This window comes from Tinamus guttatus, unplaced genomic scaffold (genome assembly GCF_059628265.1).
Source record: "Tinamus guttatus ecotype Peru unplaced genomic scaffold, ASM5962826v1 Tinamus_guttatus_pri_ptg000048l, whole genome shotgun sequence".
Taxonomy (NCBI): domain Eukaryota; kingdom Metazoa; phylum Chordata; class Aves; order Tinamiformes; family Tinamidae; genus Tinamus; species Tinamus guttatus.
In genome coordinates, this window is record NW_028288582.1 from 11,804,832 (window position 1) to 11,826,035 (window position 21,204).

General features: G+C 34.2%; 1 protein-coding gene across 4 annotated transcripts in view; it reads right to left on the reverse strand.

Moving 5' to 3' along the window:
- Window positions 1-238: 238 nt before the first annotated feature.
- The window catches only part of PPP4R4 (protein phosphatase 4 regulatory subunit 4), a 59,898-nt gene continuing 38,932 nt past the window's right edge, over window positions 239-21,204 (reverse strand). Inside the window, exons 13-25 of one of the 4 annotated variants that reach the window (XM_088539691.1) lie at window positions 20,879-20,962; window positions 18,493-18,675; window positions 16,550-16,655; window positions 15,802-15,949; window positions 12,468-12,612; window positions 11,642-11,683; window positions 11,477-11,551; window positions 8,417-8,492; window positions 7,883-7,966; window positions 7,430-7,523; window positions 6,940-7,007; window positions 6,044-6,194; window positions 239-1,627 (exon numbers count right to left, since the gene is read on the reverse strand). In XM_088539691.1, the coding sequence (XP_088395817.1) occupies window positions 1,603-1,627; window positions 6,044-6,194; window positions 6,940-7,007; window positions 7,430-7,523; window positions 7,883-7,966; window positions 8,417-8,492; window positions 11,477-11,551; window positions 11,642-11,683; window positions 12,468-12,612; window positions 15,802-15,949; window positions 16,550-16,655; window positions 18,493-18,675; window positions 20,879-20,962 (1,281 nt within the window). In that variant the 3' untranslated portion in view covers window positions 239-1,602. Of the gene's footprint in view, window positions 1,628-6,043; window positions 6,195-6,939; window positions 7,011-7,429; window positions 7,524-7,882; window positions 7,967-8,416; window positions 8,493-11,476; window positions 11,552-11,641; window positions 11,684-12,467; window positions 12,613-15,801; window positions 15,950-16,549; window positions 16,656-18,492; window positions 18,676-20,878; window positions 20,963-21,204 lie in introns of all 4 variants that reach the window. The other 3 variants (XM_088539690.1, XM_088539694.1, XM_088539692.1) reach the window with 3 other exon arrangements.

A 21,204-nucleotide genomic window follows, 5' to 3' on the forward strand; every position in this document is an offset into this window, starting at 1 on the left:
TTGGTCACCACAAGAAAGACCAGTGAGAACAGTCTGAGGATGCTCTTGCATGCTGCAGGTGAGCCACTGTACTGCTGTATTGAATCAGTTGTCCCTGGGAAAATGGGAAGTATGTCTTCTTCATAAATGAGACAAAGAAAATAAAGATGTCAAGAGTCAGGGCAGGAGGTTTGTGTATCTGCATCAACATTACTTGTCAAAAAAAAACCCCCATAACATTCAAGGATACTTTTAAAGAAATCTGTGATTTACAAGTTCCTATGCCAAGCTGCAGAACAAACACAGAAAGCTTGTGTTTCCACAGAATCCAAACAACGCCTGTGAACAGAGCCTAAGACTACACCTATATCCAACCACAGTGTAAGAAAAGCAATTCAGAGAGAAGCAATGCTAGATCTAAAGACACATTTTGTACTTCATACAAGACAGCATAAATCTAGCATTATTTAAAATAAATACCTTCTAAAGGTAAACATCTTTATTTCAGTTATAAAATATGACTGAGAAAAAATAGCTTTTTTCAAGAACATGCATGTACAGCATTGTCCTAGGTTTTATTTTGAGTAAATTCTTTTTTTTTTACATTGTAAAAAGTAACCACACACGCATATGCATTCACAAATCAGATCACCTTTATCATACACCAATAGATTTAAAAAACAGATATTTCTGATATCAATATAGTTATGCTGCTTTCATTCTGAAATAGAGAAGCTGACAATAGCTTCATAGGCTCTTTCTTAAGTGTTGGCATAAACAGAACTTAAAATAGAACTGCATGTTTTTCCACAAAGTTTGATAGAAATGTTAGCATTAATACAAACAAATGCAGATGACATTGCTGAAGCATGATAGCTTGCAATAACAGATAATTAAAAACTGGCGCCTTCATTATAAATTATGAAAGTGAAAATACAATCTGAAATACCAAAAATTAAAACAGGTATTTATACAGCAAAACTTATGAAATAAAACTCTTTTCAAAATCAGTTGGAGATAACTGCTTTCAGAATGTGTTGAGACTTACGAATTTTACTTACTACTTCTAAAAATATTACCTCTAAATTCACAGCACAATGTTTCTGAAGTTTTTTTTTTCCTTTTTTTTTTTTTTTTTTAAGCTTGATCAATTGAATTTTGGTCTTAAATTAGATTTGAAGTTTTTTTAAAAAAATGGGATTACTTTTTCATGTTTGTAGCAATTTATTTCTTGCACAAAGCATGGATGCTAAGAATTGCTAAAATTGTAAATAAGACAAATTAGATAATGGATATGTGTATGTGAAATCCAAGATTTTGAACTACAAAAGCATAATTGAAAGAAAAAAAATCCTGTCTCCATAGCTGCAGTACTTAAGAGCACATTGCTAAAGTTATATTTCATAACATTTCACTACTACATTGGAATTCTGTAGCCATTACATTATTTATATGAACATATTTTACAACTTAGTATTTTATTTAAAAGTAAAAGGTTTTAACATTGCAAGATGCATTTAGTCACTCCAGGCATTTTAGAGTCCCGTTTGTTGCTCTTGACTTATTAGGCAAGAACGTTGCTTCCAACAGTCTTTGATTTCTTCTTTTTTTCTGTCAGAAGATCTAAGAGTTTGATTTTCTGTTTTTTCTTAATACAAAAGAAGAAATAAAATACGTTGTTGCTTTATTATTCAATAAAAATGTATAATAAAGTGCTATTATGAGCAACATTTTATTGTAGAAGTTGGCTGTTCTACTTGAAAAAAATTGCTAGCTGCTCTGTTGCACCCACTGAAAAAACAAAACCAATAGACCCATCTTGAGGATGTTGTTCATGGAAAGGTGTATTTGTGCAGTAAGCTTGCTACACAAGGTGGACTCCAAGGTAATGTCAAGATTCCTCTAACTGGGATAGCTAAGGTACAAGAAGTCTAATCCTAGCTAGAATTAACGACACAAGTATTCAGCATTCAAAAAAAAAATGACAAAAACCTGAGAAAGTGGAGAAGGGGAGAAGAGGTTTAGACGCCCTTACAATGTTATTTCAAACTCTTCAATGACTATAATATGATCTGGGCAATTTCTGCACTTAGTACAGCCCTAATCTTTTAATCTTTTGAAATGCTGTTCTTCAATTTTGCAGACTTTCGGCTGTATCAACCAACCAATTTTCACAATGGTCAGAGATCTTTTGAAGATCATCACTTACTTTCAGACTTTATGGAAGTAGTTTTTATCAGTATTTTAGAACTTGACTTATTGTTCTGTTTCACCCCTTAAAAAATGCTGATGGATTCTTTTGTGGCAATCTACCAGTAAAAAGACATCTGTCAGCTTCACCTTGGAAATGGGACCTGAATCCCATTTCATTCTCAATGGATTTCAGAACTCTTACTAGCTTAAGTGGCAGGAGGAAAACATGGTTAAAACCTTAAATAAACAGGTCAAAGCAGAGCAGATCTGTGGCAAAACTATCTCATCTTGTGCTCAACTTCATAAAGAATTATATGACTGGAGGAAAGACACTATTTAAAAATGGACACTAATGCAAATCATTCTTACAACATAGTAACACATCAACACAGATATATTAAAGATCCGTTGTGTTATCTTATAAAATATAGGTGTGAATTATATCATTAAAAAATTGATTTCAATGCCACAGTCAATCTACTCCCAATTTTTATGGGATGGAGCCCCTCATTCTTGAAGTTAACTTGCACCATTTTGGTTTTAGTTGAAACAAAATAAGGCACTATCTTAAATTCTTAAATGCTATCTATAGTAGCATCTTAATCTCTTAAAAACGAAAACACAAAAGAAGGTAATAAAACTAAACATCATAATGATAAAAGATCCGACTCCTTTATGGAACTCTTAATGTTTATGAACCGTGCCAGTTTTTGCCCATGATGATCCATGGGCTAACACAATCAAGTTTAACAGAAAGTCAGATCAGTACATGCTTTCTCTCAAGGCTAACTTAAGTAAAGTCTCTTGTGGGATGAAATACTTACCCAGTGCTCTTTTTGATTCTATCATATTCTATAATGTGCTTAAAAGCAGATGCTCGTCTGTTTGGTGATTACACCATTAAGTTATAAAGGTGCAATTGCACCATAATTCCTGCATTTTCTAATTCCTGTTTTTCTATATAAAGTCTATTAAATCCCACCAAAGGACATTTTCCTGTTATATGCTTGCGAACACTGAAACTGGCTTTAATGATTTTTTTTTCTGACATATATATTATTTTAAAAATGAGGGAATATTTTAATCTCTATACATCTGTCATAGAGCAAGCAACACTTTTCAATTCATGAATATTGTAAGTAAAAACCTCAGTTCTGCACCAAATTTACCCTGGCTTTTGGAAAGTTCCTAGAGCAAAAATGTTCATCATCCCTATAAGCTGCATCACACTGCCAAGTGTGACCAAATAGGCACATGCATCAGAGCGGCTTTACGGGAAGAAAAAGTAGGTTTAGGCAATTAACTACTATTTGGACAAAACATACATCACTTTGAATTACAAATCATTAATTATGTTATGAATATTTATTTATTAAATGAGATATTATTGCCCAACTTATATTACTTACAGACATATTATTGCATAGAAAATCATACTAGAAGTTATCTTATTTATTTGCAAAGCTAATAAATCAAAAGCTTGTACTTCCCAGAATTTAGAAGGCCAGTGCAATGTTTAATCAGCACATACCCAAATTTACATGATAATATAGTCTAAATACATGCTCAATATTTTTTCTACACAAGTATCTGCTTTACTGAGTGCACAGAAAAGGTGACACTCATTCATGAACATCTATTCAGTAACATCTCTTGGCTTTTCAAAATGTGTTTTACTTGACATTGTATAATTTTCAAATTCTGCTCTTAGTAAGAGTTGTATCTGTCAACTGCTCAAATATTTGGATATCGATTTTTTCTTTCACTCATTGAAGTGGCACAGAGGCAGTTTCTCTCTCTCTCTTTTTGATGAGGACATAAAAATTTTAGGAAAGCTTTGGCAAAATAAAGTTTCTCAGAATGAGGACAGAACTTCTGATGGAAAGAGTTGGAAAGAGGTACACCAAACCTTATTTGTAGTCAGAAGGAGTATATGATTGAATGTATTGGCCACTGACCATTCCTAAAATCAGTATCTCTAGATATCTCCATGTAGAGATGCTCTTTTTAAATATATATATATATATATATATATATATATAAACAATTAAGTATGGGTCAGGTTATAAAAGAGAAATTGAATCTACAGTGCAATAGACAATATATTAAACTTGAGAGATATGTTTTCCCATAAGAACAGGAAACACTAAAACTCCTATTTTCAAAGCTAAACATAGGTCATTCTAAAACCTGCTCTCCTTCTTCCAAAAATGTTTTCCTTCCCCTGGTGTATCTTCTTGGCTTCTGACACTAAGCAGTTTAGGAATTTTCTGAAGTACAGAGAGCATCTGAATCATTGTGTTTAACAGGAGGCTATTTTAAAGTTGATATATGATTAAAGTATTCATTTGGGAATACTGCACAGAGGCTTGAAGCTGGATCTCCTACATTTCACTTTCCTGCCTGAAGCCAAAGGTATAGATTGTGCTGTTTGGGTCTTCTTTCTGTCCCTTTATAGTCAAACAAAAAAAATATCAGTTTCATTTAACTGACAGATGGCAAAAACTTTGAAATTCAGAAAAGTTTATATGAAATTGAAAGAAAATGCCTAATTAATCTGACTGCTTTAGGAATATTAATTTATTTGTATGTATTTATTTGTGAGAGGAATGAGTAATTGTAATTGCTATGATTGCAGCTTAAAAAAGTCAAACTTTTGGTTTAAGCAGAGGGAATAGAGAATACAACATAGCAAAAAAGGCATTATAATGTGATGATGTATGCAGGTGGCTAAATGCAAGCTGTTCAGAGAAATTTTGACATTTTTAAACATATGAATGTTTGATTTTATAGTTTAATAAGCACCGGGGTTTTGTTTTGTTGCTTGCTTTTTTTAAAGGAATGTGGAAAAATTGAACTGGAAAATATGAGTTTAAATGGATACTTAAGTCACCAGAAAGGACCACTGAACAGGGTATCTCCCTCTCTGTTATTTCTGCTTCATACCAGGCAAACCACTGTTCTCTTCCTTTCCTATCTGGCATCTGTCTACATATTTCAGCTCCATCATCTCTACCCAGCAAGTCATAACTTCAGATTCTCTTTTCATTCCTGGTCTATTCTACTTATAAAGACTTCTAAGTCCCAGCTTATATTTCTTTATCTTTTCCAGCTACTAGTTCTAGCTTCTATTTCATTCAAATCTTCTTGTCCCAAACAGTCTCCCTCCCTTTGTATATTTGACTCTTTTATCCATTCTACATTATATAAGCAAGTAAATCACTGAGAACAAGGAAAAGTCTTAGTTTTGGGCAATGTCAGCAACTCAGGACTGGAAGCTATTGCGTAAAAGGAATCTAAAGGGAACTATGTGTAAAGTCTACAGAGTTTTAACTAACCACATTGTACAGAAATGTACATCTAAAAAGCTTAATATGCAAGGCAAAGAAGACAGCCTTAATAAAAAAACCAAACTACCAGTCCAGCATAACTCTCAAAAATTCATCATGAAATTGATACATATTAATTCATAAAAATATATTAATACATAAAAGGGAGGAAAAAGAAAAAAAAATTAAATCTAACAATACATACCTTTTATTCCCTTAACTATGGACAGATAAAGCATAGTGACTGTAGTTATTGTTTACCAAATGCCTTCACTTTGTCATCTCTAACCCTCCCCATAACATACCAGCTGAATCTGAACACATGCAGGCAAAGCAATATGTGAAAGACTAATCAAATGAGAACATAATGCAATTTTTAAAATAGTTGAAATTCAACACATCACACTTCTACCCCGCTGTTCGTATATTTCAAAATCTGGACATGGAAGTATCATAAATATGGGTTTAGTTTTACAGAGCTTTTAAAATTTCCTTTGAAGGTGTGTACATAAGCTTGTTCTAACCTTTTGTCATCCACTTACATGCTCATCTTTCGTGAGTGACTGTCTTTATTTCCATTGTTCTTTTGGTCAGACGAGTTAGTTGAGTTGCGAGAAGAAGTTGCGAGGGAGGAACTGGAAGGGAAGGCGGTATTCCCATTATTACCAGTGGAACGAGTCCGGAATGAATCATCTGAAATAAAGAGTTACAAGCTGCTTTTTTTTTTCTATTGCATAATGTTTAGAATTTAGCTTTATAGAAAGAAACTGTTTTAACTTAAAACACTTAACACTTCTTTAAATATATTTACGAAAAAATGCTAAATAAAAGTACTTAGAATACACACTATTTGGGAGAAAATATGAACATATCTTAAGGTATGAAAACAGTGAGATTTATTTGGTCAATCTTCAGCTGCTTAAAAATCTGCTACTTAGTCTACACTATCTTTCAAGTATCTACTGATACCAAATTGAAATGTAGTGAATATGTTACTCTAGAAAGCAGTTCATCTCATTCTAATCTTTCATGTAAACTAATCATTCACACTTCTCTACAATCAATGGAGAGGGACAGGCATTTCCACACAGCAGCTTCTCTACCTCAGTTTAGGATATGGTGTAAATGATCTTTTTCCACCCAAAATGGGTGGAGGCAAACTGAAAAAATAACCTTTGTTAAAAATCTATATCCAAAATAACAATGAACTCATTCAAAATTAATATCTACCCTTATTATTTTCAAAGTTAAAAATAGAATATATGTGTAAAACAAAATAAAAAATCAGGCAACACATTAAGTGGCCAAACATACTGGATATCTCTTCTTATAAGTCCTTCAGAAATATCCTATCTTTTAATAGGTCTGGTTGATGGCACCTCATATTCAGCACAGTCACAAGAAACTAATATACAAAATAACATAATAGCCTACTTACCACTAAAAGATAACACAGAACTCTTTCCCATTCCCGATACAGATGATGTATAACCTGAAGCAGCACTTCTACTTTAAAAAATAAAGCATAAATAAATATAAACTGCTTATTATAAAAATAAAGGTCTTCCAAATTGTTTATTTTCACATTCTGCTATTTGATAATATTTGAGCTTCTGAATTTATATGAATAAATTGCAAAAATTATGACCATATTTAAGACATGTAGAATTTAGATCTCAAAGTTCATATTGAACAACAGAAATAATATGATAAAAGGTGACGTATGTTAACATAAGAAGTATTCACAAGAATCTGTTGACTTCAGTGGAATTGCTTCCCTCGGTGCAAAACTGCAACCTTTACCCAATTAAACAGAAAGATGAAAATTTAGGCCACAATTCAGTGAGCACATTAATACTTGTACAGATTTGCATGTAATGTTTTCTGAAAGTTGTCCATTAGATAAGCAATTAAAATGATAAAGATACTTAGGACACTTGTCTATGTTGCTGTATTTCGGATGCAGTGCTTGAGTACTGAAAGACTGACTTCGAACCAACTTGGATTTCTTGGCTTCTTTGCCTAAAATACATTAGTAGCAAAAATTTATAATATGGAAATCATTACATTTCCTCAGTAATTAAGAATACCTTTTAACATCATTTTTTGCTATATTTTGCTAACTGAAGGAAGTTACACATATAATAACAGCAAAAAATATTCTTCATGCCACCTTCTATACGAAAGAATAAAATAAATCTAAAAAGCAAAAAAAAAAAAAAAAAAAAAAAAAAAAGGAATCAGTTCTTAGAATGAATCTTTTTCCTCTATGTATGAGGTGAAATTGCCCCATAAAAGCTAATTGTTTTAAGCTTACTGGATTTTGAAGTCCTCATGTAAGATGAAAGCATTCGAGAAGAATTTTTTTAAGAAATTCTTACCTGTTGATGTACCACTAGAAGAGCTTCCAGGAAAAGAAAGAGGTACATTTTTTGTCAATGCTGATGATGTTTTATTGTCTCTACCTAAAAAAAAATATATATATATATATATATATAGTATAAATAATGCTTCTTTTAAAGAGATTAATTTCAAATAAAGGAATTCAAAAAAAGCATGAGTCCTGGGTTAAACAGTAATAATATCTAATACAGCCCTACTAACACTTTGGAATTACCACAAATTACATTGCGGCCTAACAGAAAAAAACATATAGATTCAAAACTACCACTATTTTATTAATAAGGCCAAAAGCCTTCTTTCTAATACAGTAGCTTTCACAATCATCTTTAGAAATAAACAATTTTTAAAAGTGTTGTTGCTTTATTAAATTCTAATGTTAATTCATTTAGAGTAATTCATCTTCATCTAACATTAATTCATCAACAGTGTCTGCACCCTGCTTCCTTCTTTCCCTTTCTAAGGTTAAGAACAACCCACGTGCCACCAATATGCACCTAAGTATGTAAACTTACGCTTTTTTTCAAACATTTTATCACTCATATTTGTGGCTCTTCCTTCATTTTGCTGCTTCTCTTTTTCTAATTGTTCCTAAAAAAATAAGAAAGATAGTAATATTACAGAAAAAAAGTATTTCCAAAAGATCAGAAGTTTTGAAACAATAATACAACTCCAACCCACAAAAATACAGTTAACTTTTACTCTCATCTAATATTAGCGCGGAGTTTAATGAATATCCAGAGATCTAATTAAATAATATTGCATGAAACGAGGGTACATACGCCATACAAAAGTCATACTGAAAAATATTGATTTTATTTGTGAAGTAATCTCACAGTTAAAGTTCTCATTTGTAACATTTGCTAATAAAATAGCAAAATTACATCTGGAAGAAGGGCAGAGGATTTTATTCTTCTTTTCATTCAGGGAGTGGGAGGTGAGGGGAAGGGTGTAGGAGGAGGAGGGGACTTGAAAAGACACAGAAATTCACAGTTGAGAATGCTATTATTTTGTTTGACAGCTACTCTGATACCAAACATGCATAGAACGTCAGTTGGGGCTAAAGAGAGGCACAAAGACACAAGATTAACAGCAATAGATTGTGTTTCTAATTCAAATGAACAATTTAATGAAAACTTTTTCCCAAATAGTATTGCTTATCACATGTGCTCAAGTGTTTTCAAGCTCTAAAATAAACCTCTGTAGTTGCTAAGACTTCATGGAAAACGAAGTATTATTTTCTTCTACTTTAAGAAATTTATTTACCTTTCTGTAATACTAGGTAGACCTAAAATACCTTCTGAGAGCATGCCCATAGACAGAAGATTGATATCTGTATCAATAACTTCAAGAAGCCTTAGGCTTCTTCGTGAATAGGTATCACTCTAATGCCAAAAAGCTAAATAATATTAGCTTGTTTTCCATGCTACACTCATAACACAATGTGCTGAGTGTACCCAAGCTGTTCCACCATATTCCTTCATTTCACTCTAATTAATATCTAAATAAGAAGAAAGGTAAGGTCAGGTCAAGGTTGCTGAAATACAGTTTTTACTAAGTCAATTACTAAAATTAAGGAAACTTATTAACACATCTAACACTACCAGATACACCTAACCGGCTTCAATTGTCCTCATTAATTTGCGACTACAACATGACACAATTTTTCTCTAAGTCTCCAGGTCCACAAAAGCATGCCTCTAACGGGCAGTGTTTAACATGGCCTTGGTGATACACAAGACATGTCCATATCAGTGTGATACATCACAGAAGTACAGGAGTTCATTTAAAGTTTAGCTGTAGAAGCAGGGTGAAATGTAATGCTATTTTATCTAACAGCCTCTAGGACTTAAGCTAACTTGGGCATCTTACAAATGCATAGCTCCCTTGGGACTCTTTCACTGCATTCCTAACTGCTTTCACTATAAAAACATTACTTATACCTCCCTAACAATTGCAGAAACTAGCACCAAATTTATGCATTTGGATGCAGTGACAAAGAAAAAAGTTTGAATCTCTGACTTGAGACACTGGTTGACGACGAATGTAATCAAGGCAGAGTGTGCATTTCTGGGTAGATAAGACCTTCAGCAACCTGCTCCAGTTTAGCCTGCTTTGAGTAGGGTCTTTTCCAAACTTAACTATTCTATGACACTCTGGCAAGGTACAACTCAAAAGGCGAAGTACAGGGCTGTAACAACTTGGCACTGACCATAGGTTCATACAAAACAGATGCAGCACTAAAGACAGAGTGGAACAGACTGTGGAATTAGATAATCTATGTGGAGGAAACCTCACAGGGGAACATGACTTTTAAGGGAATTTATCTAATTCCCATCTCACAGATAGCTCCTGCTCTACTGTCCCAATTGCTAGAAAATTACAAAGAGGAGGATGATGACTGGCTCAAGTACACATTTGAGAAACCAGTGCAGTAAAACAGCTCAGGAATAAAATGAGAGTTTTCTAATGCATTCCCAGATGTATGGGCCTGAACTCACTTTGGAAGTCAGATACCCCAGGAACCCTGCCACTCATGCTCAGCAGAGCTGGTGGAGAGGTCTGAAATGTTGCTTGAACCTGTGAAAGAAGACACCAGGAACTAAGAAAATCAACTGCCCCAAAGAAATTGTTCTGTGATGCCGACTGATTATCAAAAAGAGCCACATAGATAGTTTCTGTAGCAGTCCTGCAGAGGAAAAGTGACATTTTTCCTCAGATAGTCTTCAACCTGTAAGAGATCTACTGCTGTAGACCAGAGGAATTGTGCTAGCATAAACTAGCCTTTTCTAAAGGCTGGTAGGTTCTTGGCTTCTCATACATTAGCCCAGAGAGGAGAAAGAATGAAAAATTGCACATTTTGAAAGTAAGATAGTCTGTGCAAAGATGCTGCAAGCTATGTAATGAAGTATCTGCTGCAGCTTTTGCTTGCAGCCCTGACTGATGATAAATAGCTTTTCAGGTTGGAAAAGCAACGAAACATTAGCATTCCACAGACTTCTCTTCCAAGTCCTAATTATTTTGCAGTTCATTCTGCTCTGTGCAGACTACATTAAGACTCCCCCCTGCCAGGCTGCAGATGTCATTAGCCTTTTTCTCTCATTCTCTTCTTATTTAACAGGAAAGCCTGTAACACACACAGAGTCGTCAGATTCTTTGGCACAAAAGAACTCAAGACACTAATTTCTTCACTTATAGAAGTTGTATGTGAATTCTGAGAAGTTCAACTATTCAACGCATTATGTTACACAGGTCTAACAAACTGCTAAGCTCCCTCAAAAATTGTAAGTATTTGGGATTTTTAGAACTATAGAAGAGACAAGTGAGAAAAATCTTGTAAGAAATCCCACTTTACCCTTCTATTTAATACAGCTCATTTAGGTAGCAGTAGAAGAGAAATTATAAGCTATTTTGAAGAAGTTAACCCTATTGTAAAATGAAACCAGATATTGTTTATGAATTCACCAAATCCTTCCACTGTATGCACCTCCCCTAGGCTAAAATTATTTCCCCATTGATATTAAACTATTAAAACTATTAATCAAAAAATGATAAAATATACTGATAAAATATACCATTTCCAAAAGGAGAAGTTCTTGTCTCTCTTTTTCTTGATCCAATAAATCATTTTCATAAAATCTTTTCTGAAACTTCAAAATAAAATTAATAAAAACAAATATCATTACATGAGAATGGGAATTAAGAGTACTTAGAAAGTGTTAAGGCTAGTAAATACTTACACCATCTACAGTGATCTCCATTCTGTCCAGTTCTAACACTGTCTATAAAAAATTAAAATAGCATTTATCCTTAGTCAACAGCATGTTACAATTTTAGTTAAAATTCCGTCAAGATAAAGCTTAGAAGAGTGATATTTTCCTTTGTTTTCTCTTCAAAATTCTTGAATACCAATATTGCTGTCTTACTAATGCTTAAAGCTAATTATCATCAAAGAACATTCTCAGAGTCCCACTAAGACACACAGTGAAGGATTAATAGACCATCTGTATGCAACTTAAAATACACTCAAGGAGAGCTTGGGAGCTCGGAAATATGTATTCTTGATCATGTGCTCATCCAATCCCTCTTACCTACTTGCCCTATCAGGACACCAGCTACTTTACTTCGTAACATCTTTGAGACTAAGCATGGACCCTGGAACAGGCTGCCCAGAGAGGTCGTGGAATCTCCTTCTCAGGTGCATTCTCTTCCAAACCCACCTGGATGCCACCCTGAGCCACGTGCTCTAGGTGTCCCTGCTGGAGCAGGGGGGTTGGACTAGATGATATATAGAGATCCCTTCCAACTTCAACTCTTCTGTGATTCTGTGACATTTCTCAGAGCTAAATCTTTTTCAGAATATCCATATCACAGAGCTACTGTAACACTTCAAAATCCTGTATATTTAAATAAGGAAATACCAACTCAGTGCACTATATCTTCTCTTAATTGTTGAAAATTACAAATAAATAAATAAATATCAACAGAAATCATAACTTTCTTGATAATCTTAAATTTTAACAATAAGTCCAATATAAAGTGTTGCTGGAAAGGAAAAATGCTTACTCTTTTCACAATAGTCAGCACATCTTTGTCTTTTTCTTGACACAAAAGTTTCCTTATACACAACTCCAGTTGCTGAAGTAAAAGTTTGTCAGTGGGAATCTTCAAAGTTGATTTAACTTTTGGCAACAAGTAGCACAGCTTCATTCTGTCAAAAAAAGTAAAAATTCAACTTGTGATATATTATTTGTATAATTTCTTTTTTATTACATGCTAGCAGTTTGATTTAACAAAATTCTAAAAGTTAAGAAGATAACCCATGTAATCAGCAGTTATTATTCAGGAATTATTTTTAAATTGTTAAATGTTATTTTCAGATATACTGTAACATAATATATGTAATATTTGTACATAGACTGGGACACTGAAGTCTCAGTTTGCAGTTCCTATATTTGAAATTCAAGAAAGACTTGACACATTTTTTTTTTTTTTTTCATAGAAAGATAGAGACACCTGTAGATTTTCAAAATGATCTACATAACTCCTTTGGGTACCCTGAATATCCTTGAAATATGGTCTATCAGTAAACAACCTCATGCCGAAATGTAGTGAATGTAGTTCCATACAATTGCAAAGATGAAGTTGCATCAGACAGACTAAACTGATTTAACTGTTTAAAAGTTCCAAAAGGAATCAAGTCTGCTTTCTCCTATGTAAAACCTTCTTGGTTTTGACTGCAGGCTCCTTTGCTCATCTTGTGTTCATCTCTGGTACTGGATGGACCTTTCATTAGCTGACTAAATCCAGTCTGGATTTTAATGCATATTATGTATGTCTAAATAGTTCCATAAAAATGTAAGCATTGTTCTTTTACAATACTAAAAGCCAAAATTCTTCATGGATTAAACAAAAAACATTTCATAGATTTATGAAAATAAAAATTACTGCATTTGATCAAACTGCAATATCATCTAATAGCAAATACTAAGAACAGATTACAATACATCTACATATATGGTGATATTTCCCTGTTAAATATCTCCACTGGTTTGTGACTGGATCTCTCCAAATAGGAGATCTCCTGTATCAGAGGTGATAACTTTGTGTTTAATAGCTATAAAAAGATTTATCCAAAATTTGTTTGATTGCTTTTTGTACTTTTAAAACATTTTAGCCTTCACAACATTTCTATTAGAGTTATACTATCCTGCAGAAAGATGGAATAATAACTCCCTAAATGTGTTTTAAAATTACCAGCTAATATCCAGGACTGATTTTTACACCTCACCTCATTACTGAAAAAATACAATTTTTTAAGGGAAAAGTTTTCTTTTAAAAAAAGGGGGGAGGGGGCAACAAAGCCACAGTTAATGCATTACAAGTTATTTTAAGCTTCCACTAGATTTTAACACTGTATCAATAGGTTTTTTAATTAAAATGTTTTGAAGATGCAATCAGCTACTTAGGAATATACACATTTATTTCATTGTTTTACTATGACTCTTTTAGAAGGATGACATAAGACATGAATATTAACCTATAAGCAGAAAGCGACTCAAAATAGTTTGCGATCTTCTTGAAGTAAGTTGTTCTATACACCCAGTCTATTTAAGTACTGTTTAACTTGGTATATAACTGTAAGTACTGCCACTAATGTACACATCTGTGTGCAAATTATGCTTGTGTAAATTGACATATAGTATCTGTATATATAATAATCTGTATATTTAGATATCTAAATGATGACAAGATGAATTATAAATGTCAGAAGTAAGATAAAAGATGGAAATCACACATTTTTCTAATTGTAGTTATTACTAAACTGCCTGTTCCCAATGTATTTATGTAAGAAAATAATCACTACAAAAGTAAAGGAAATAGAAATGGATAAAGAATAGAATAAAAATGCTGTATAAAGAAATAGCAATTCTGTATAAAGAAGAATAACATACTAATATATTCTTCAATTTTTTTTCAGTGTTTTTAATGAAGTAGAAAAGGGTAAAACCATCAAAAGATTTGCTGATTTCTTAAGCTCTGGCCATTGAATTACCTATGTGTTAAACGATGCAACACGATGTTGAAATGGATTAATGGAGCTTGAAAAGCTTGCCTCTCTAAACCCATGAATCAGTGCATTACTTTCTAACCTATTGCTAACTCTCATATACCTGCACTCCTTTCTTGTGACTTCATACCTTCGACAAATCCCCCAGACAGCAGCCTACACCCAAACTGACCTATTCTTTTATTTTCCCTCATCACAACCCTAGCGCGCTGCATGTTCAGTATGGGCATGCTGAAGGTTCTGTGACTTCCAGGTGAAGCAGCTGCTTTTTTTTCAGGTAGCCAGCTCCTGCTGTTTCTCAAGCTCCTGTATTCCTTGCCTCAGCAAGGAGATCATGTTTCCTATTACTCTGTGCTCAGAGGTTTTCTATCAACTCCAGTAAGAAGCACTAAATCATAGTAGCAGTAATTGATAACAAGAGAGAGAGTATCATTTGAGGAGACACACTGTTTTGGGTTAGCTTTTCCTTTTCTACTGTTCTCCTTGCCTTCTGATGATTACAAGGTTCAGGATCAGCTCCCTGCAGCAGAAGCCCTTTGACACAGCGCTTCCCAAAGCTCACAAACCTGCTTAGGAAAGCTCACAAACCCAAAATTGGCAATTCAAAGAGTCAGGGTTATTCACTGTCTCTCTGGTGGGAGCTACATACTTCTCACTTTGCATTCCTCCTGTGTTCAGGATGAGCACTGCTAAGTCCTGCATATATGCCCAGTTGTCTAACCCTGCACCTGTAATGAATCTTAGTTGAAAGCTTCAACTAACTAAAGCCTTTGCAAATGTGACATTTTTTATTTTTTATTTTATTTTTTTTACATTTGCCGAACAATTACCAAATGGATAAACATAAAGCAAAAGTCATTTTCTTAATCCTATTTATCTGCAGAATTATGATTTTAATCTCCCTTACTGACAACAAAAATGTCAATTTATTTTTTGCTTTTAGGACACTCTTTGAACAACAGGAAAAATCTTCCCTTCCTAAACACTTTGCAGATATTAAGTATGTGAAATCCTAAGAGAAATTTTACATGCATTTTTAACAAATTTGGTGGGAAAAAACAAATTAATGTCACTTATTTAGCTATTTACTACTATGCTGGCATTCATTATTATACTTCTGGCAATTTTTTTTCCAGAGATCCCTCCCTCCCATTTTATGCTTTGAATGTTTTGTAATTTTTCTTTCTTTTTTTTTTTTGCAATTAAAAAAAATACTTTTTTATTCACATCCTACCACTTAGACAAGACATAAAAATCATAGCAATATTTCTTAATGTATTATATAAAGCTTTTTTTCCTGTATCCTGTTTCATACTCTTGGTACAGTACCTCACATTTGCTACTGGATCATGTGTAAGTTCAAGCACAGGTAGAAAGAAGTATTTACAGAAGAATGATTTGGAAAACAGTTCCATAATGAATTCACAGGTATCTAAAAAACGAAGTCTGTTCCAGTAACTTTTTCCTTGGCCCAGTTCTGAAAAATAACGATTCACACGTTATTACCTACAAAGATTTCACTGTCAGTTAGAAAACACTACAAAGATTAACTTTTGACTGAAGCACAATAATCATACTTGTCAGAAGATACATTTTTTCAGCTTATCTCAAAACTCCCTTTAGGTGGAAGCCAAAGCTCACTGAATTTAGTGGGCATTTTTGACAATGACTATAAGACAAGAAATTCAACCTCTGTCACATCAACCATTTGGGAAAAAAAAAATCAAAAATAGTCAGTGAAGTATCTAATATCTGGAACATATCCCTGTGTGTCTTTCAAACCATGCCACAGGTACGTTAAAACAATTGTGTAAGCAGTAAGGATTCTTAATGAGTACCTTTCAACCTTCTATATCATCTTTAGAACACACAGCACAGACCAGAAAGTCAACCTGGGGACTTCAAATATATTCCTCACATATTCTGACTAGCGAGCCAGATTAATGGAACTGGATGGCTGCTAACTGCAATCCTGCCACTGGTGGTGGGGAGTTTATGGCAAACATATATAACCATAATGAGATCTTCAGTCAAAAGTAACTTGCTTCTCTAAGCAATCAAAGAAAAAGTATCTTACGTTCAATAAGTTTCTGAATGACCTCATGCCTCTGTTCTTGTTTGCGATTATAGCGTAAGTAAACACAGAGAGTCCGAGCAGCTGCTTTTTGGACTGGTAGGACATTCTTGAAAGAAATAAAGGAAATACAATTAAACATAACTAAAAGAATATGATTAAAAATGCATAAAATTTATGAAGTAGAAAAAATAGCTGAAAGTTAGCCTTATAAGTTTTGAAAATAATAAAAATGTGCTATCAGATTAGTAAAAAGCAAAACCTATGGGTAGGCATTAGCACACAGTAAAAAAAAAAAAAGTAGAAAAAAAGTATAAATTTTGAAATTTAAATTGCTTAAAAACCCAAGTTTTAAAAAATTTAAAAATATTGAAAACTAAATTGTAATGATTGCAGGTGCTTAAGAAGCAAAAATTGAGCGAGTTATTTTGAAAATGTAAACTATGAACTTAGGTCACATAGGTTTTTTTTATCTACACTTTAATACTACATATTCATCCTTACTAATAACTCAAAATGAGATGCTAGGAATTTATTTTCCTTTTTTTTCCCCTTGGTAATATACCGTACCCTACCACCCTTCAAAATTATTAGATATCATAGATTCAAAAATATTTCTGTTCTGTAGTTTATCTGCAAATATAGTCATAAAAGATTTTATAGTTACTTTCTATACTCCAAACTTCTGTTAAATTATAGATTTACGGCTGCCAGGAACTGCCCCATTTGCAGGTACAACTACTCATAAAGTGCTAGTTGCCTAGAAAACTTGCCCCTGAAATGTTTAACATAAACATGTTTAATTCAAACATCTTGCATAACATTTTCTTAATCTCACTTCCAACAATGCTGTATTGCTATACCAAAAAGAAAGACCATGACTTATCACAGAAAAATATTATTCTGCCAAGCAGACTGGAAGAATAGACTATTAGTCACCTAAAATATAATTCACATGAGGCACAGCAAGAACCTATGTTTTAAGAGAAGAGCTATCAAGAAAAAAATGCATGTTGTTCTGGCATGTATCAGTATTTAAAGCTTATACTGTAATGCAAAGAAATCGCACTGATGGAGCTTATATCAACACATAAGATATTATTCACTTGTTTTTAATTCAAATACTGGATGCTAAAGTAAAAAGCCTTCAGTGTTATTTAAGAATTTCAAGGAAACATATTGAAGTTAAATTTATATTTTAAGTTTCAGCTACTATTTCTATGGATAAATAGGGAATCCTGATTCTTCTTTTCGTGACTTCACCTGCACAAGAGCATAACTCCATTTCAGCATTACTCTAATACATCTTAGAATAACACTGGCATAAGTACATGGAGAATAAGGAAGTTTAATTCATTATTTCTTTATTCCTTCCACCCAGCTTGCCTATTAAACTATTTCTTAAATGTCTTAGCTTCATCAATTTTTGGAAGGCACTTTCTATATGTGGATGCTAGAAAATAAAAGTTGCAACATATTCACTTAGAGAGTTTTACTCCTGAATTAATTCAATAAAACTTCAAACCAGCAATTAAATGAGCATTCCTTTGCAGAATTAAGAACTATTTCATAGAGAATGGAATACAATGCAAGGCAATCTATAAAATCAGGAAAACAAAGACATATCTCAGAGGAAAGATTTTTGATTTACCTAAAAGCAAGCTGATAAAAACTAAAAAGAAAGAAAAGAAAATGGAGAAAAGGAAAGGAAAGGGGGGAAGATAATGATATTCCCCACCAAGTTCTGCTCCTCAAATGGAGAAAAGTTCTCAGAGCTTTTTCTCAATCTTACACGAAGAACAAGAACATACTGATACAAAATATACAATGAGAAGTACTATTTATATGTTATATACCAATCTGAAAGTAGTGCAACACGTATCAGATAACTGAGGCTACCTTTGCTAAAATATCATAAACAATAGAAAAGAGACACAAAGGCTCACGTTTGTCAAAATGATTGTCAACATTCTGTGAAGAAAACGATAATAAATCTGATCACTTGATATGATATGAGGGAGACATGCATATTTTTGTAGTAACTTCTCATGTGTTCTCCATTTTAAAGAAGTTGCTGCTCTCTGTTCTGCTGTTGTTAATGCAGGTATCAGGTCAGGGATAGACAATAACTAGAAATAAAAATATAAGCATTAAAATAATTTTACATCTCTAACTTGTCTGTCACATTACTATGCTTAAACAAACAAACAAACAAGTCACAAGAATGCTAGGAGGGAAGAGATTACAAGCAGACGGTTAATTGATCTATTTAAACAGGATCAATTACACTTAGACGCTTACTCTAACTTCCTCTTTAAAAAAGTTTGATAATTGAGATTATACAATCTCCTCTGAATTGTTTGTATGATTAACTAGTCAAAAAGCTTTTCCAGTATCCAATTAATTATATCTCTACTGCCCGTTAAGCTGATTCTTATCTAACTTCTTTGCCAAACAATAAAAAACTACTGACCTTTGTTCTCTTTGTTACCATCTTGTACAGGTATGAAGACCATTCCTGTTCGGGCTTCTTTTTCAAACCAAGAGAGGTTTTCTCAAACCTCCTTTTTCCTCTTTAATTTAAAATAGAAAATATCTGACCTATTTTCATGTTAAGAAGATTGAATTTTGTCCATTAAAAAAAAAATCTAGCACCTTTGGACTATCTGATTTCTCTACATGTAGAAAACAACAGCAAAAACAGTATCTTGAGCCTGGGAATGATGTTATAAAAGTCCCATTTTATAACCAAGAAAATGGACCCGTTGAGAAAATGGAGTCACTAAATAAAACACCATCCACAGCCACACGCACAATTATTAGGAAAGCTGAGAACTGCATTCATATCTCCCAAGTCCTAATTCAGGGCCCTAACCTTAAGAAACACACTTCTTTCTAGCAGAAATTAGGTATGAAAATAACATCTGATGATAGTTTGGTATTTACAATCACTTTTTGAGCATGATGCCAATTAAAAAAAAAAGTCACAATTTGGATTCAATTTCATAGAATCAGAGAATCAGAGAATGGTTAAGGTTGGAAGGGACCTCTAGAGGTCATCTAGTCCAACTCCCCTACACACGCAGGGTCACCTAGAGCACGTGGCACAGGACTGTGTCCAAGGGGGTTTTGAAGATCTCCAGAGAAGGAGACTCCACAACCTCTCTGGGCAGCCTGTTCCAGTGCTCTGTCACCCTCACTGTTGAGAAATTTTTCCTTAAATTCCTGTGGAACTTCTGGTGCTTCAGTTTGTGGCCATTACCTCTAGTCCTATCAGTGGCCACCAGGGAAAAGAGGCCAGCAGCATCCTCTTCACTGCCTCCCTTGAGGTACTTCTAGACACTGATCAGATCCCCTCTCAGCCTTCTCTTCTCCAGGCTGAACAGGCCCAGCTCCCTCAGCCTCTCCTTATAGGGCAGATGTTCCAGGCCCCTGATCATCCTTGTAGCCCTGCGCTGGACTCTTTCCAGCAGCTCCACATCCCTCTGATACTGTGGGGCCCAGAACTGGACACAACACTCCAGATGTGGCCTCACCAGTGCTGAGTAGAGGGGCAGGATCACCTCCCTCGACCTGCTGGAGACGCTCTTCTTAATGCACCCCAGGATCCCATTGGCCTTCTTGGCCACGAGGGCACACTGCTGCCTCATGGTCAACTTATCATCCATCATGACACCCAGGTCTTTCTCTGCAGAGCTGCTCTCCACAAGGTCGGTCCCCAGCCTGTACTGGTGTCTGGGGTTATTCCTCCCCAGGTGCAGGACCTTGCACTTGGCCTTGTTGAATTGCATGAGGTTTTTCACCGCCCAGTTGTCCAGTCTGTCCAGGTCCCTCTGGATGGCAGCGCAGCCCTCTGGGGTATCGGCTACTCCTCCCAGTTTGGTATCATCAGCAGATTTGCTGAGGGAGCACTCTGTGCCTTCATCCAGGTCATTGATGAATAAATTGAACAGGACTGGACCAAGGACTGACCCTTGGGGGACACCGTTAGCTACAGGCCTCCAACTAGACTCTGCACTTGCTGGTCACCACCCTCTGAGCTCTGCCATCCAGCCAATTTGATTTTCAATTTAATTTTCAAAATCTGACCTACCTAGCAACTTCGTAATTAATTAGAAAAAGAATAACTTTTTAAAAAATCATGTTCATATAAAAAAAGGTTTTGAAAGATTAAAGGCTATAAAGTCAACAAATAATCCAAAAACCAGAGAAGCTTTTGTTCCTAAAGCAGGAAGTAATCGTGAAAGACTTTTTATACAAGTACTTTCAACAGCTTTGCTTCTAACTTCCTTTGCATTTAGAGACCAAGTTATAAAACGTAAGAACACCGACCTTGCTTTCTGATCCACTGTTTTCTCCTCCGTTAGTCATTAGTTCAAGGATTTCAGGAAGGTGACCTACCAGTGCATCTAATACCTATTTAAAGAAAGGCTGCATGAATCAGGTTTGTAGATTAACTTGACTCAATTTTTCTCTCTCCCTAGTATGTCCCTACAGACATCTCTGATGCAACTGTTCTCTCACCAATGTTAAAAAGAAGGAAAGTAGCAACAAAAGAATACAGTGCAACTTATTTACATTGATGATGACTGGGATTTAAATCCAATATTTTAATATAAATACTTGAGTAAGGTCCAATTAAGGAAACTAGAACTAGA